Source organism: Falco rusticolus, chromosome 4 (genome assembly GCF_015220075.1).
Source record: "Falco rusticolus isolate bFalRus1 chromosome 4, bFalRus1.pri, whole genome shotgun sequence".
NCBI classification, from domain to species: Eukaryota; Metazoa; Chordata; class Aves; order Falconiformes; family Falconidae; genus Falco; species Falco rusticolus.
The window spans coordinates 101,314,201-101,330,834 of NC_051190.1; the positions used below are offsets into that span (position 1 = coordinate 101,314,201).

The 16,634-nt window shown below is 44.2% G+C and overlaps 1 protein-coding gene and 1 long non-coding RNA gene across 2 annotated transcripts in view; one reads left to right on the top strand and one right to left on the bottom strand.

Annotated features, from left to right (window-relative positions):
• LOC119146181 lies at positions 1 to 9,835 on the top strand. The gene is made up of 2 exons (XR_005103660.1): positions 1 to 7,392; positions 9,440 to 9,835. It is a non-coding gene; the product is annotated as an uncharacterized LOC119146181 (long non-coding RNA).
• CMTM7 (CKLF like MARVEL transmembrane domain containing 7) overlaps positions 7,520 to 16,634 on the bottom strand; it is a 27,221-nt gene continuing 18,106 nt past the window's right edge. The window contains exons 2-5 of the mRNA XM_037383471.1: positions 15,149 to 15,322; positions 12,186 to 12,284; positions 11,078 to 11,159; positions 7,520 to 10,693 (exon numbers count right to left, since the gene is read on the bottom strand). Coding sequence (XP_037239368.1) covers positions 10,680 to 10,693; positions 11,078 to 11,159; positions 12,186 to 12,284; positions 15,149 to 15,322 — 369 coding nt within the window. The 3' untranslated portion in view covers positions 7,520 to 10,679. The remainder of the gene's footprint in view (positions 10,694 to 11,077; positions 11,160 to 12,185; positions 12,285 to 15,148; positions 15,323 to 16,634) is intronic.

Consider the following 16,634-nt stretch of genomic DNA (forward strand, 5'->3'; position numbering starts at 1 on the left):
CCTCTTATCACCGGGTCCAACCAAACTAGTTTGCAATAGCCTTGACACCTACTTCGGTCTACGGGTTACTGTAACAAGCCTAATTCAAGTGCTGCTTTCCTATTGTCTTGATTACAGTGGAACTGGAAAAAATAAAAGTGCCAGATTTGTTAAAGGAATGAGCACAAACTAGCAAAAGGTGTTAAGAGCAAATAATTTCTTCTGGTGTAGAAAAATGCAGGTGACCGAGTTACTGGGTCGAAGGGGAGCAGCTGTCTGATTATCAGTGGTAGGGGGCGAGGAAAAGGAAATAAACCTGCATGGTTTCTGGCAGGGCTGCTTTTTTGTTTCATAATCCTACAGATTGCTCATTATCTGGTGGTTGTCTTGTAAACAGGAGAAGAACAGCACTTTCTGCATTGCCGGCACTGAAGTTGGAATGCCGTGGTGTATTTTATTTATATTGTAACGTTAAAGGCAAATTGTCTCTGATGAAGCTGCCAGAGATGAGTGTAACCATAAGGATTCATAAGGAACAAAGGTCTCTAGGGCTTTTAATTACATGTGAAAACTAGTGGCAAGAAAATGATTGAGACAAAATGTTGTATTAAAAGGCTAGATCAGTGGTGGATTTACACAGCATGAGAAAATAACTCGGAAGTCCTAAGAAAGGTTAATAAACGTTTAATAATTTGGAGCATGACCACACAGTTTAAGTCATGTTATTGCTAGAACGATGGCAACTCCTTTCTCAGTAGCATAATCCAAGTTAGTTTACTGTAGATGACCAGAATAGTGCAGCAGGGCAGCGTATCTCATAGGCTGGCAGTGTGCAGCTGTCTGTCGTGAGCGCACAAGGCACCACCTGGTCGCTGCTGTCTGCGCATCCATAGTTCAAGGCACGTCTGTGTTTCCTTGCTTTCAGGTGGGCCTCCTCCTCGCAGCAAGGAGCACGGCCGGCCGCTTGCTTTTGCTTCGTCACACAGCCTCCGTGCTGTCGGGCAGGAGCCGAGCAAGGGTAACTGCTTGGCGGGGCTTTGGCTTTGACTTATTTTTGGATTCAGAATAGCTATGCTTTGCCTGCTAAAGGAAGCACACGGAAGGCCAGCGACGTTTTTCGCATTCTGTTGGTGCAGTCTGCGCAGCCATCTGCCGAGAAGCTGCAGGAGAGAAGTTTGCCCACAAGAGGGCAAAGATGATCGTGTGATTGAAATTACTTGGTCTTGGACGACTTCACCCGCTTCCCACCTGTATTTTCAGTGGACTTAAAGCCCCCTTGCCCTCTTCTGTCAGTGTGGCTATAAATTGAAGGGTGCAATTTAGTGATACTGCATCCAGTCATTTGCTTACTTCTCAAAATACAGCCTGAAGGCTTTTTCATAATATAATCAGATAGATATTGTCTCAAGGAGATATTTTACCTGAGCAGTTTGAAAGGGTTCTTCATTTTACTCCTTTGGTTTTGTAACCTGTCAAGAGATGTTTTTAAAAATTCAAGTTTCAGCTGCATGACTACACCTGCACCTATAACTCTGTAGTATGGCTTTGAAGATTTTTGTGGTCTGTACTATGCCGTGGCTTTCAATGAAAGGTCTGTGGATCATGGATGAGAGGACAAGGGAATGGGGAATACCTGAGCATTTCCCGGACTCCGGGGAAGTTAAATGAGAGCAGCTTATTATCCAAAAATGCAAATTATACATGCTGGGAAAAAATCAGGGTCCACAAACAGAAATGTTGGCAAACATGTGAAGCGTGCCAGACAGGGCTTCTTGCAATTCCAGTCCTCTCCAGGCACCCCAGCGAAACTTGCTTTGACCAGCCCACATGTCATGATCACTCATTCAGTTTTGTTTCTTATGACCTATTATCTCTTGGCTGAATATTTGAACAGGACTGGGAAAATAAACCAGACTTGGCTGTTTTGAAGTTGGTAAGCCCCGAGGTCAGAGTCAGGGCTTCACAAGGAGGTGACAGTATAAGAACATTCTTCTGTAGCATGATTCATGTGCAGGCAGGCCAGCAGATACCCAGTCAGGTATCTGTTGCTAGACGTGCTGCATGAAAGGATGGAGTATTCTGCAGTGCTAAACCTGGGGTGTACGTCAGAATTCTCTTTTCAGTCCTCACTTGGACTTACTGAAAGCCTAATATTGTAAGACAAAAGCATGAGAAGTATTTTATTACCGTATGCCCTGCCCTTGCTTAGAGTATGGTTTAATGTTGCTCAAAATAATGCAAGTCTGTCTGCACCACAGCCCTCCTTTTAACTATTTCCTTTGCACCAGCTGTCACTCTTCCGAAAATATCAGTGCTGGCACGATTCTGAAATCTCTGTTAATGTTGAGCTGTAGGTACGGAAGGAGGCAAGTTAACTGTTCTGTTGTGTCTGCACCCCACTAACCAAAGACATGGAGCTTAACCCTGGCGTGAGCAACAAGGCACCCTCAGAAAGGAGGACAGACTCTCGCCACTTCTATTTTTATTGTTAACACCACCCGTTTTCACTCTCCTGTGCCTGTCTGCTCCATTTCAAAGGCTGCAGATCACTGGTTATTGATACCTGCGTTGTTGAAGCCCTGCTTCCCATTCCTGTCCCTCAAATCTAAACTAAACCTATCAGTGCAATTCAGAGCGAGGACAGCTTTGGCTAAAGTTCTGCCTACTAGTTTCCCAGAACAGCTGGGATAAAGCAGCTATGGAGGTCTGTCTGAGGGGGTACAATACAGCCTTAGAAACAACTGGCTCATTAATGTCAGTCTGTCTTCTGCCTCATAGTCCTCTTGTTCAGAAAGGCTTGTTTTATGAATGAAAAAATGTTGTCCTTGACTTGATACAGGTTTGCTTTTTTTAATTGTAAATGCTTGTTTCTGGCAATTGTGCCTCTTATTTGAGGGTAACAAGGGCATAATTATTCAGCTGTCGTGCACCACAAACTGCTGAGCATGAGGTATTAATGGAGTGCTGTGCTGCCACCATAGCTTAATAGCTACAGCTGCAGCATGGTGCTCTTGTTTGGCTGGGGTTCATGAAAAAGGGGGATGCAGATCATTAAGTTTTATGTTAAGAGTGATTTACAGATGTAGAAATAACAGTAGGCTGTGCTAGATGGACAAAGCACTCTGATTTAAAAAGAGCCGTTATGCCACCAGAGCTGTGATTTGTACTCGGGGGGGGGGTACAGAGAGCCACCAGCAGCACCGGTCTACCTCATACAACCCCCAGTGCTCTCAATAAAAGAAACTGGTGTAATTGTGTGTGCTGGCAGGGCTGTACGCGGGGAGGGAGGGAATCATAGCCTACCACCACAGCTGGCTAGCAGATACAATAAAAGGAAGCTGCAAATGGATGCTTTTGGCTACAGGCTTTGAGGTGATACACAACTCCTAGCCTGGTCTCTTCCCACCCCACAGCTATGATATTAGGAGATGCAAGTGCTGGAATTAGGAGGTCGGTGTTGCCCCAGCTCTGCATGGGAAAGTAAAGGGGGTATCTCCTCAGCCCCACCCTGAGGGGTTCCAGCTGGGAGCCCAAGCTCCCCTGGTAGCTGATGGAGGAAGAGGGTGAATCAGAGGGGGAAGAGTAACTCCTGTGCTCCTGTGACACACTGCTGCTGTGATTCACTCTTGTCCCTTTTTCTCCTTTAACTACACAAAGAGAATGGCTGGGTATTAAGGCTAGTCCCATGCAAATAGCCTCCAAGACACACTGTGCTTTTCCCTGGGAGAATTTACTCTCTTTGGGCTGTAAAAACAGGTGCAGGATGAGTGCTGTCTCTAATTTCTCAGTCTGTCCTTGTATGCCTAAAGGTTAGGTGCCTGCAAGTCTACTCCTGTGGGGTTTCTTTTCCCTCAAGGTTTCTAGCGTCTTGCTACAATTCCTCCTAAGCCAAGAAGGCTGCTTGTCTGCTGTTGCCTTTCCTGCACAAGTGCAAACATGTAAGGAAAGAACAAATGGCTCAGACATACTTAATTTAGCAATGACTCTACATTAGCAGCTTGGGGATATTCACCCCCGCAGGGGAGAAATGCCCCACCACTCTGCTCGGACTTTACCACGTCCTACACACACACATCGGCTCCACTTCAAAATCTGACATCTTGTCTTTCTGGTAGCCCCTTCATCAGCCGCAGAAACGTGCAGGTGTTTGCTTCGCCACCACACATTACTTTTTTCTAAACATACCCACACGTGCAAAGCACAGAGCACTTGGTCTGTTCCTTATCTTCTGTTCTATTCCCTCTTTTTTCCAGGCGGTGCGTTTGCCACATCGCTACCGGTCTCCTTTGCAGGGTGTCCCAGCCTGCGGGCACGCCTCTCTAGAGCCACAGGCGAGGGGCTCTGAAGGCGGTATACATGGCAGTGCCCTGCGCCAGGCACGGCTGAACGCATTTCGGGGCCAGAGTAACCTGGGGGCTTTGTAGCACTGAGCGTTGGCACCAGGACACCTGTGCCTTCCTGTGACCCTCCACACTGCTGGCTGAATTCCCTGTCGCAGTGAGGGGGGCAGGACTGCTGCTCTCTTGCTAATGCTTCAGAGGTTGTAGTTTATTCCTTTCAAACGGTTTGCTTTGTGCATTGCTGTTATTCTACGCCTGTAAACGTCTAAAGAGTGATATATGAAATTACATCATCTTGGGCATTTTTAATTTAACTTGGTTCAAGCCAGGATGCACAAAAAAATGCATTTTAATTGATGTAATTTTATCTGTGTCCTAATCCTTCTGCTTCAAAAGCTCCGGCCTTCATGGCTGGCTGGTGCTCCGAAGGACATACTCTGTCGAACACAAGTCTCATCTGAGAACCAATTAGCACTTACCCAGTGACAAAACAGCTCTTGAAAATGTTTACCTTATGCACCTTTCCGTAAAGCTGCAGCTTAGCAAAATGCAAAAGCCAGGTGCTGCTGGAGGCACTCTGAAAACATTAACGCGAGGCCCAGCACTGTTCTGAGCACCTTGCTCAGGAAGTGGCGGGTAGTGCTGCTGCTCTGTAGAGGTCCCCTGACTTCAGCTTCTTCCTCTGCACTCACTTTTCTAGGGCCACCCTCCTTATTTCCCACCACCCCAAAAGGCAAGGTCCCTCCCAGCCTCCTTTTTATGAGCCCCCGCTGTTGTACTACCGCCCCCCACCCCAGCACATAAGCAGCCACAGCATCGTGCCTTTGAAGCCAAGCTGTCACAGCACTAAACCAGAACAACGTCAAAGATTTCAGTACCTAAATTCTGCCTTCATGTAAAACTGAAACCTTGTGACTGGCAACCATCTCGCCCTTGAGAAAGCTCCTGTGGTGCTGCAACTCTTTTTTTTTTTTTTCTTTCGTGTTTTAAGCTTCCTACCTGCTCGAAGTGCTGCTTCTGGGCATGGCCAGACAGCTTCACTGTCAGAGCAGCTCAAACAGAAGTTTGGCAGACGGAAAAAAGCAGAGATTTATATTTATTTTTTTTGCCAACTGCCCCAAGGCAGAGGGGCTGGTCCAGGCAGGTAATGAGAGCTTGTTCAGTACTTAATAAATTGGCAAGTCATTAACCCAGTAAACCAGTGCAGATATAAGAGGATAAAGCTACTCTTCATCAGTTGTTTACAAAGATGGCCTTTTTTTTTTTTTTTTTTTTAATGCAAGCTCCTGGATGGTGGGAACCCACTGTATAGTGGTCAGTCCCTAGTAATAAACAATGGTGCATACTTACCATGAGAAAACAGAGTGCTGACCCAGGGGACTGGCCGAGGCTGATGGGCTCTGGGCTCAAGGACAGGCAGAACAGAAACAAACTCTGCGGCAGCCAGCTGTGGGTGACCAGTGACCTCTAGAAGGGGGACAGGCATAGGAAGGAGCAGCCAACAGCACTTACAGCTTTTCCTGTTATCCAGCTGTCGTGCTGGAAAAAAGTAGTCATCCTTCTCCAGGAGAGGAACAGGACAAGCACCACTGCGACTTTCTGACCTGCTTCCATGTAGCGGGGTCAAACAAGCCCTGGGACCAGAGACCAAAACCAAGAGCTGACTGTTCCTCAGACTGGCTGCCCAAGCGTGCAGCCCTGCACACCTGCAGAGGAGCAAAAGGTAAGCCAAGGGCACGGTGCCTGCACCTGCGCTCCAGTCCAAAACCTGAGACGGCCTAAACGGGAGGGTTGCTTAAGAATACCCTAGAGCTTTGTAATGAGGTCTCTCTCCTGCCACCTGGGAGGAGATCTCTGCAGGCAGAAGGAACAGGACATGGGCTTCCCACAGACCCTTTCTCTTACCCGCTTCTCCCCACCTCACACAAACAGCTGCACCACCAGGATGCCAGCCCAGTGTCAAGCCCATCAGCTGGGCTAGCAACGCGCAGCTCCAGCCTTCCCTGGCTTTCAGATGACAGTCTACAAGCAGGTCTGCACCGCTGCCCCTAGCCGCAGGGCTGGCCAAGGCCACCGGCCAGCGCACAGCCTCCCACACTCAGCAGCAGCATTTTGCCTGTGCTGTCTCTAAGCGCAGCAGAGCCCAGAGCAATTGTTAAGTTCAGCAGGGCAGAACATGCGGCACCTTGATGCCATGTTCTGCAGCCTCTGGGTCAGGTTTAGTGCCCTCCTTCTGGAGCTTCAGCAGAACGTGAAAATCCCAGACATGGGGTATGAAGCGTGCATAGCAGGCCAGCAGAAAAGAGACTTTTCTATCACTCCAGGTAGGTCTGCCCTTTAAGTACGGACAGCCAGAAACTGTGGGTATCCGCCGCATTTCCATTAGTGCATAATGTGCTCACATTAGTTTCTCTTTCACAAGCTTTCTACCAATGTTGACACCTGCTCACTCTTGTCTCCTGCTCCTCTTTGACCTGATAAGCTCTTAGTCCTCTTCCCTGGAGCATTACTCACAACACAACACCTCCCCAATTCATTAGAAGTTATTATTTTCATAGGGTCTTGCTATCCCCTCTGTACCCCACAGTGATTTGTTCCCGAAGCCTTTTCAGGAGCAAAGAACTTATTCCTTCCTAGTTCACACAATGCACAACACCACAATTTCAGAGCAACAGAAGAAAGTGCAAGCTGTCACATAACCTGCAGTGTCTTCACCTAGCACTGCAGTCCTCAAGCTTTTCAAAGCCACCCTTCCTCTTTTTTTAAGGAAGTTTTTTTTTCCCCTTCTCGTCTTCCCAGATTGTACCTGACAAAAGCACTACCCACTCTCTTAACTTACCTTAAGGCCCCAGAGCTCAAACGTCAGGGTTTGGGGTTTTCTGCAATATGAAACTGTTTGTACTATTTTCTTCTCCCAAGGTTTACATACTAATTTTCAGTAAGACTGAACACAAAACTCTACCTGTGTTGGCTCAAAGGATATACTACACTCATCTTGGAGCTGAAGAGGATGGACAGCTTTTGGGTGGGATAGCCAGAGACCAGCAATCTAAACACAACAGCAGGGGAACAGGTATTTCCATGGCTCCTGCCTCTTGTCCTCCAGCTACAGGATATATTCTGAAAGTCCCCAGAGAGGTCACTGCTCTAGTAGAGGAAGGAAAAAAATGAACAAGACAACAATCTGATTCTCAAAGCTCTTACATCATCCAAATAGCAAACATAGTTAATTTCTATAACAGCTGGAATCCCATATTTGACAAAGCTGCAGACAGATGGAGCTTTCAGAACCAGGCTGACACTGAAGGAAACTTAAAATACTTTTGCTGGCAGAGCTACAGTAGTGAGGTGCCAAAGTCCCTGCCAGACGGAGCTGTCATTCAAAGACCCCTGGTAGAGCTGGTGATTACAGCAAAACCTGTGCTTTCCTTGGTAGACGTTTCGCAAGGAGAATCTGAGGGAAGTGAGGAAGCTTTGGCAGCAGACATGTCAGTTTTCCAGCCTGAAAACATACTGCATTAAGAGCATCTGGTGGGTCTACGGACCCAGCGCTGTCGTAACAGCCAAACCTGCAGGCATACCTTAGACCTGTCGATAGGCACAAAAACCAAAAGGGAACTTGTAATTTACTTCTCTTGATCCAGTATAAACAAGTGCACTCGCAGTAAAACATATTATTTGGGTGACCACAGAGCATGGTTCAGAAATTCTTTGGTTGTCAGACTACATGCAATTTCCCTGATACTTTTTTCCCCTGCGTGGTGACAAGCGACAGAGTGATGTGGGAGGCTGAAAAAAAGGTGCCAGTGGAGTGCCAGGAGACTGGGCACGATTCCAGCAGAGTGGAAACAGCCTTTTCTTCAGAGCAAGCTCAGGCTCCAGCCCCAATCCTTAGCAGGTGCTTCTCCCCATGCCACCGCAGCGCTGAGGTCTCGGCTGCATTCATGCTGTGTGCAGCAGAACATTGGTTTCCCACTGGATTGCCAAGAGAGGTTAAAGCTTGTAGGAATGTGCCTACTACCTGAGGTGGTATCTCAGGAGGCGAAGGAGAAGTAGAGCACTTCTCTTTCCTCTGGGGGAACAGAAGAAGTTGTATCCTTAAGTATCTTACCACGTCAGTCCAAATTAAAGTCAGAGTGCTGGTTTCTAAAAACTCGAGTTAAGTTAGCCTTGGCAGGGGAACTGGTGATCAAGCACCCTTGCTGCAAAAAAATACATACAGGGTGTGGGGGGGTGTACCTTCTTCTGCAAGTATTTTCATTCAAAGTGCCCAGAATGAAGTCCCTTGTCATGTATGTCCTTTGGACCAGTCCTGTGCTGGCAGGGCAAGGAAGCCTGAACCATCACTGACGCTGCAAACAGTGGTCTTGTAGCTGAGAAAGATGTCTGTTAAGCCAGAGAGCCTTTGAGGCATGCTCAGTTCAGGTCATTTAAAAGAAAAAAGCAACCCATTTCCAACCAAACACGAAATACATCTTCTGAAAGCATGGGGCAGAAAAGCAGGCCAAAGTTGGACATTGAAAAGAAATAAATAAAAGACAGTCAATGTGAAATTAATAACATTATAACTGCCTGCTATATAGTTTTATTTGAATAATCCTCTATATTAACATCAAAGCAGTTTATCTTGGGAGAGAATGTATCTTAATCCACAAAGAGCAGACTTTTGCACTTTCAAATTATTTCCTGCTCTATGTTGCTGTAAATAGGGCACTTACGAAAAGGAACAGCGAGAAGAATCACAGAAATCGTGCACTGTGTGGTGGGGTATTTCTACCTTTCCAGGTTATCTGTTTAGTTACTTTCATCTACTTACTCAAAATTTTTGACATTTAGCAGTTGGCTGATTTCTCTTGTCCAAGAGGGGTGGGGGGTGGGGGCGGAGCCGGGGGGAAAGCCAAGCAAAGATACATATATTATGGTGACAGAAAAAAATAAGGTGGCAAAAAATGGCAATGTATGATGACCTGCTAATGGGGCACAAAAAGACTTTTCTGAGAGGACCACTATATAGCAGTATTGGCACAGAATTTCAAACAGAAAAATGCATAGCTGGCCAGAAAATGTTTGTTTACCTCCAGACTGGACCCGGTAAACTGTATAAATCCTACTTCTTGCAGAAACCTGCTGCATTCTCATGCGGTTGTCCTGACAGAAGAGACCAACTTACAAGGAAAAGTCCTACTTCACAGCTAGACGTGAAAGGGGAAGCACCAAGGAAGAGGGGCCTGCACTTCCCTTTTTCCTGCAAAGAATTTCCAGCTCACCAGAGGGACTGCAAAAGGACAGAAAGACAAAGGTGCCAAGAAGGCAGAAGCTCAGCCTCAAAGTCACGTAGAACTTCATGACACTAACAGGTTGGACAAAACTCAACTGTTCTGCCTGTCCAGGCTCCCGGCAGAGTCTCCAAAAGCATGGATCCCAGCAGAGGCAGGGACAAGCTGCATGTGAGAGAGAGAAAGCAGCGCATTGCTCCATTCACAATGGGCTTCCAATAAACACCGTTAGACTCCAAAGAGGAGGAATGTGTCTAGCATTTTATAGGAAATGCACCAAAATTTTCTAAAGAGCAGGTCTCAAATATACCCATTTTAGAAAGAAGTATTTGTGAAAAGGAAAAAAAACCACAAAACATTAAGCATATATTCTTGGGTATGTATTTTCCTGTGTTTAGCAGAGTGAAGTTTTCAAGAATAATCTTTGATTGTTAATAACCTGTAAAAATTCATGGAGAAAACCCCCCGATTTCATCATGTAGTATTAGGGCTAGGAAGGAGTGTTCGCAGTGATGTATTCAAGTTGCAGTTCATAATTTTTGATGCTGGCTGAGCTGATGTTAGACAAAGTCCACCTTTCTGATAAAGAGGTAACAAAGACTTGGGTCAGCTTATCCAGGCACAAATCAGTTTGTAGCAGTTCCTTTGTTAAACAAATCACCCTTGAAAGTTAAGAATCAGGTAGGAATTCACAGGATTTCCTTTCTGTAAACAGATGGAGGAAATCAAAAGCAATTTTTCCATCCCTCTCAAAGGAGAACCAAATGGCTCTCCAAATAAGTTTTAAATGCACTTATTGCAAACAGCTAGAAATGACCACAGCCCAGCTTATGAGACAGAAGTTGTCTATCTCTGTAAAGCTCATAAAAAGCAGGCTCTCCATTATAAACTTCTTGCACTGGGGAGGTGGGGGAGCAAACAAACTTTGGTTCACAACATTGTTTAGCATAGGCATTCAAGTAGATCTTCAGAAGTTACCGGGTCTCCAGGCTAGTAACAAAATACCCATGCTCTCTCTTCAGTAGTGCACACTCCTCTTTGGTATCCTTTTTTGTAAGGCAGATGTCTTGCAGAGATGAAGGAGTCATACAGATGCATCTTTGAAAAAGAAGACAGCGTCACTTGCGTTGCCACAAACAAATTCAACTACTTGAAGGAACACACAGGAAACCTTCTTTTGGTAGGGGTTAGGGTAGAAGAGAAAGCACTAACATTTACTATTTGCTACAAGCAAGTTATTTTGCTCTTGTAGTTAGTTGTTAGCAGCCGTCAAGAGCTGTAATTTGTCTGTGTTGACAGAAAATACGGAATTATTGCTTTGTGAGTAATTCTGAGTAACAAGTAACAGGATGTTAATAAATCCTTCCAGGTAAACACAGCAGAAAATATAAATATTCATTCTGGAAAACAAATTTTCTGTGGCAGAAAATATAAATATTCATTTTGGGAAGCATTCTGGCAGTTACTAAGCACGAAACTTACTTGTTGACTGCGTGATGCATGAAACCTTGTAGGATGACCATATGCTTAAAACACAAAGGATCGTAGCTAGGAACCCGAAAGTCTGGATGAGAAAACAAACAAACCACAAATACTTCCAGAACATTAGATGACACATATTCCATGAATGTATGGACAGTCTTTGTATATCCAGCTACATATTTTACGATGTTAACAGAACGAAAAAAGTTGTATTTCACTCCATTCTGCCAATATACTAAAAATTTAAAAATTTCTGTAGTATAATAGCAGCTTATGTCTTGTCAAAACAATGACTGAAAGACAGAGTGAGTCATATACAAGGAAGGAGGAAAAGCTGGACAGCAGCATAGTCTCACCTTCGAGACTTCTCGCTAGGATTCTGCCAGAAAGAAAAGACTTTTCCTAACACCTCTGATGACTGCTCTTTCACTGCCCCATTCAAACAAGTCTTTCCCTGCCATCTGCCAATAAACAAGTCAGGTAAATCTTCTAGTCTGTTTGCATCATCAGGACTAAGTTTCTGAAAGTAATTCTTTACTCGGGAGGAATTGTAATTCAAGTCCTGCTGCTGTGAAAATATTGCTGCCCACACTCAGAAGTCATGCCTCCCTCTCTAAAGCCCTCCAGCCAACAGAGGCAGAGAGTATCTTCCACGAAGTCAGCCCAGGACTCCAGCGGGTTTTTTCAAGTAATTATCTTGAACAGGGCTCTGCTCAGGAGCAGAAGGCATCAAAAGCCACAGACTGGGGTGAAATCCTTTAGACAACTTCTAGCTGCTACAACAGCCATTTGTCAGAACTGAATTGTCTTAAATCTTCCCCTGAACACATCAGTTCCTATGAGTTAAAGCAGGAGCCTTTGGTTTCAGCTCTCTGACAGGACAAATACCTACTTTAGTGGTGAGTCTGGAGTCTCACTACAGAATATTTTTGTTGGCAGTGTGTTATAGAACATTCACTGAAATGAGCTAGAATGTAGTTTACCCAACCCAGACACAAGCAAGGCAAGTCTGTACGAAAATAAAATTACAAGTAATAGATTTCCAATGCCCTATTTAATATATATATTGCAATTAAAAAAGTGTCGGGGCTAATAAGCACAGTCTTACCGCTCCAGCCACAAGCCCAGACAAATTGTAACTCTTGGATGCTGCTACAATCGATGCAATGAGAAGCAGAATTGTGCCAATTAAATAATGAAGAAACTCCTGTAAAGACAAGCACAGCCTGCATCAGAAGGGAAACTTATCAGGAAAGCATTTAAATATGCCTTAGAATGAAAACAAGTTGGCAGACATTACTCAAACCCAGTGGGCAAAACACCAAGTCAAAAAAAAAAAAAAAAAAAAGCTAAAAATAAGTAAGAGAGAGAGAAAAAGAGAAAAAAAACACCTTATGGGTGGATTTTGTACCATACCTGACTTTACATTCGAAAAAGGAGAGGGCCAATCTTCAGATCTACTAATGTCACTGGAATAAGATCTGCTTACTGCCTACAGACACAATCCCTTCACTTCAACATAGTACATTACGGAGAGTGAAAAATGTCTCTTTACTGCATGAAATACGGACCTTACTTAAAGAGACAGTTCTGGAGGAAGGAAGAAGCCTTAAGGGCATATTTCTGTAGCCTATATGAAATGGCAATAAATGGCAGCAAACAGCATAAATGGAAAATCAAATGCTCCTACTTCTGATAGTCTTAGAAAGGAAGCAGTGGATCTACTGCTAGATTTACTAACAACTTATATCAACCAAGACTGGAAACAGGAGGGAAGCCCCGAAAAGCACAATCATGCAGACAATGATAACCAACACCTAGGCTCCTAAGTCTGTAAGGGTGGCTACAGCTGTCCTGTGGTAAAACATGATGCCACGAGTTTTTCTGACAGAGCACCACATTTAAGCTGTTCTCTAGTGTCACGAGTATCAGTCCAGGGGTCAATTCTACCTTGTTATAAGGATTTATATGTGGATTTAGATTTTGTATCCTCACAAACCTTATGGCAGCTAATACAGGTGTTTGCAAACTGAACACAGGCTGTTTCTTTTGCATGGTGGGGTGGGCGGGAGGGTATTATTCTGCTTACTTTATCTGCATTGCACTACCAGCATGAGCCAAGCAAATGCCCTGCATAAGGGAGAGGAGGGATTGTCTCAAACCAAAGCAGAGAGAATGCAGCCCCAAAAGGAGATTGTTCAAAGAAATCCCAAAAGAGAAATACTCTATGATAACATACCATGGTTTCCTTCTGCTCAGGTGTTTACCGAGCAGCTGAGGAGGACCTCTGCCACCAAGTGTGCTCTGAGACTGCAACTCATGTACCCTTGTTCAAGTAATCAAGATCTCAACCCTTGCTTTTGCCAGAATAAATTATTTCTGTAAGGAGGCTTCTCTGGCTAGTCCGTGATGCAGCAGGAAGTCCCTCGTGCCAGTGCCTCCTTAGAGACACCAACTATAGCAGTGTACGCAGGCCACTACTTCACAGGAATCTGAGGGATGGGCCAAAGTGCAAAAGAATCAAAGACTAAATTAGGTGGCCTGGAGAGTGCCCCTCTGGAGAAATACTTCCCGGCTTTAAAAGGTGTCAGTGCTGAACAACCTCTTGAACCCCTGCAACTTCACTGACTGCAAATCACACCCCTGGCTGCAATGTAGAGAACCTGCCAGGAAACTCAGCCCAACACTAGCTGTAGTTTCCCAAAGTCTCCTACAGGTCTTCTTCCTATTCTGTTCTAAAGATACTTAAATATGTGAACCTCCCAAAAAGGAGGTGGGTTGTAAAAGAGCAGCAGTGTTCAAGCATCACATCCCATAAAGCTATCTGAAGCAGAGCAGCCACCAGCTGCAGTGCCTTGAACTCACTAGTGACTCTGCAACATTTAGGAATGACTAAACACACAATAAAAAGCAAAAGCAGCCTATGTAGAGGTCAAAATGGCATAGTCCTGTTACAGCAATGCATACATTAAACGCTGCTTTGGAAAACTGTCATTTATTACCTTATTTCAATCCCTTATTTCAATCCCTGCATCTGTGTTATCTCTGGATAAGGAAGTACTTTCTAGAGACACATAGTGGCAGTACACATTTAAAAAAATAAGAAGGGGCGCAAGACTAACCATATTCTTCAGCTAAAAAAAATGTAATTTTTTCTTTCTGGTTAGAAGTGGATGGATGGACAAACCTTTATCTTAGATCTGTAAACTACTTGCATAGCTTCCATTAAACTCCATCCCAACCACTTCTTGGATTTCAGAATTCGTCTGTATCTCTGCAGCTGGTTTTCTCCATCCCTTTGGTCCTTCCTCTGTGGAACTAACATGTCACTACGCATAAGGGAGACAACCCAAGGTGTTATTAAAATCTGTCATCCCACCCTAGGATGCAGAACTCTTCTGTTAGCTGACCTGACCCAAAGCTACTGAGGAAGTTCGGGTCTCACATTTTCTGTGCTGCTTGTTAATTCTCTGCTAGGACGTAAGAGATGGATGTGCAGGGGAAACGCAGGAATGAGGCAGGAACATCCTGCAGGATATCCCAGGAACGGCCAGGCTATGGCAATCAGGCTGAGGCTCCTATTTCTTGCTATTGTTTAAGTTACCTATAAACGTACCAAAACCAGACACATTTGACTTAAATAGCACTCACAGACTTTATTTTGGGACAGGATGTAGGACATCAATTCTAATGCTATGATCTGGTTGGCAGTCTAGCAATCCCTTAGCTGCTATAAATGACCTGAGCTAGGATCCATCTGCTGAAGACTTGGTCATCGGTACCTTCTTTTCAATTGTCTCAGAATAATGCTATTGCATTCCCTGGAGTAAATCTGGATTTGTATCTGTGTAAAGGAGGGCAGGATCAGATCCAAATCAGCTAAAAAAAATTACAATTGCAGCATCTGCTGAAATAAATACTAATAACAAAAGCAACAGAAGGATTTGCATACAAGGCAAAAAAGAATTACGTGAAAGGCAGCCTATCATTTTGTGTCCAAGGAAATGGACTAAGTAATCAAGACATCAACGCACAAGAGAGACAAGGAACCCAGCCACCTAACAGGCTTACCGCAAGTGGCCAGCTAACGCAAGTGAGCTTCCTGTAGATTCTGAAAATGTGGATAATGTAGAAGAACAAAATCATAACCAAGTCGCACATGGTGACAATCTGAAAGTAGCTGTATGCACTGTAATCCGTCCATGGAGAATTATTTACACTGATGAATCCAATCAGCAATGAGATCTGAAAGGCAAAACGCACATTAAAGATTTTTACAATGGTGCTCAGAGGGCCGTGCAGATAATTTTAACCACAACAAAATGGCACTTAGAACCAAAAGACAAATATCTAATGTATATTGGATGGTCCCAACAAAACGGAGGACAAAGTAACGAGCACGGTAATAATGTTTTAAAATTTGCTGTTAAATGAGCTAAAACAGCCATTAAGAGCGGGAAAGAGCCAGCTGCTAGAAGGGAAGCAGCAGCTTCAGCCTGAAGAATCCAACCTGAAGAAGCCGCTATGTACAATACAGTATGTCTCAAACACAGAAGAGGCACTGAATGCCTGAAGTTGCACCATTAACTGAAGCATCTAAATCCCACGGGACCTTCAGAAGGAAATCATAGAACTCTGTAACAATGAAGGTGCCCACGAACACATGTACCTTTACTTCCACTTAGTGAGATTTCTGACGTGCAAAATCGGAGGACCTGGCTGCAACCGAGCTAAACGTTTTACCCTTCCTTTTCTATCACCTACAGAGCAGGAGTATTAGCAGACTGTAAGGTAGAATCATAGCAAATAACATAAACACTGGAGGAATTTATTAATTCACCCCATCCCCAATACAACATTCATGAAGCTTTAATATGTTATCATTGTCACATAAAACTACAAAGCATTATTGTACAAGTTTTTTCAGTTGTAGGCTTGCAAAGGACAAAAGCTATTTTATTTTTTTAATCTAAAGCTATTTGTTTATTTTACTGATCTTGCTGCTTCTAACAGCCTGGCTAGCCTGGGTTATAAAAAAAAAATATTCTACCAAGGATATACTCAAATATTTTCTTATTACAGACTTTGCCAATGCGTGCTTTCAGACACTCTAAGTCAGCCAGCAGCAGTAATGATTCATATTTTAAGTGTTTCTCCAAGACATTAAAAAACTATCCAAGGAAGCCAGCACTTCAAGACTGCACCATCCTTTCCTGCACACTCACCTTTCAAACTCCTAACTAACTGCATCCATTATCAGAGTAATTTCCTTAAGATTAAAAGGGGGAAAAAATCCCAACACCCAAACAACATAGCTTAGATTTTCCCTGCTGTAATTTTAACTGCTTTTCACCCCTTAGTTCTAAGTTGACAGGCTAAACACATGCATCCTCAAGGGTGACCAAAAGCCCTATACACACAAGAACTTCACAAGAACTTGTCAGCTTTGCCAAATTCCATCCAAACAGTCACATCAGTGTCAGGTCAGTGAACCACCTCAAAAAGGTGGTTCCAAAGAGAAAAGTCAGTGCTACAGGATCCTTTCCCACACAAGTGG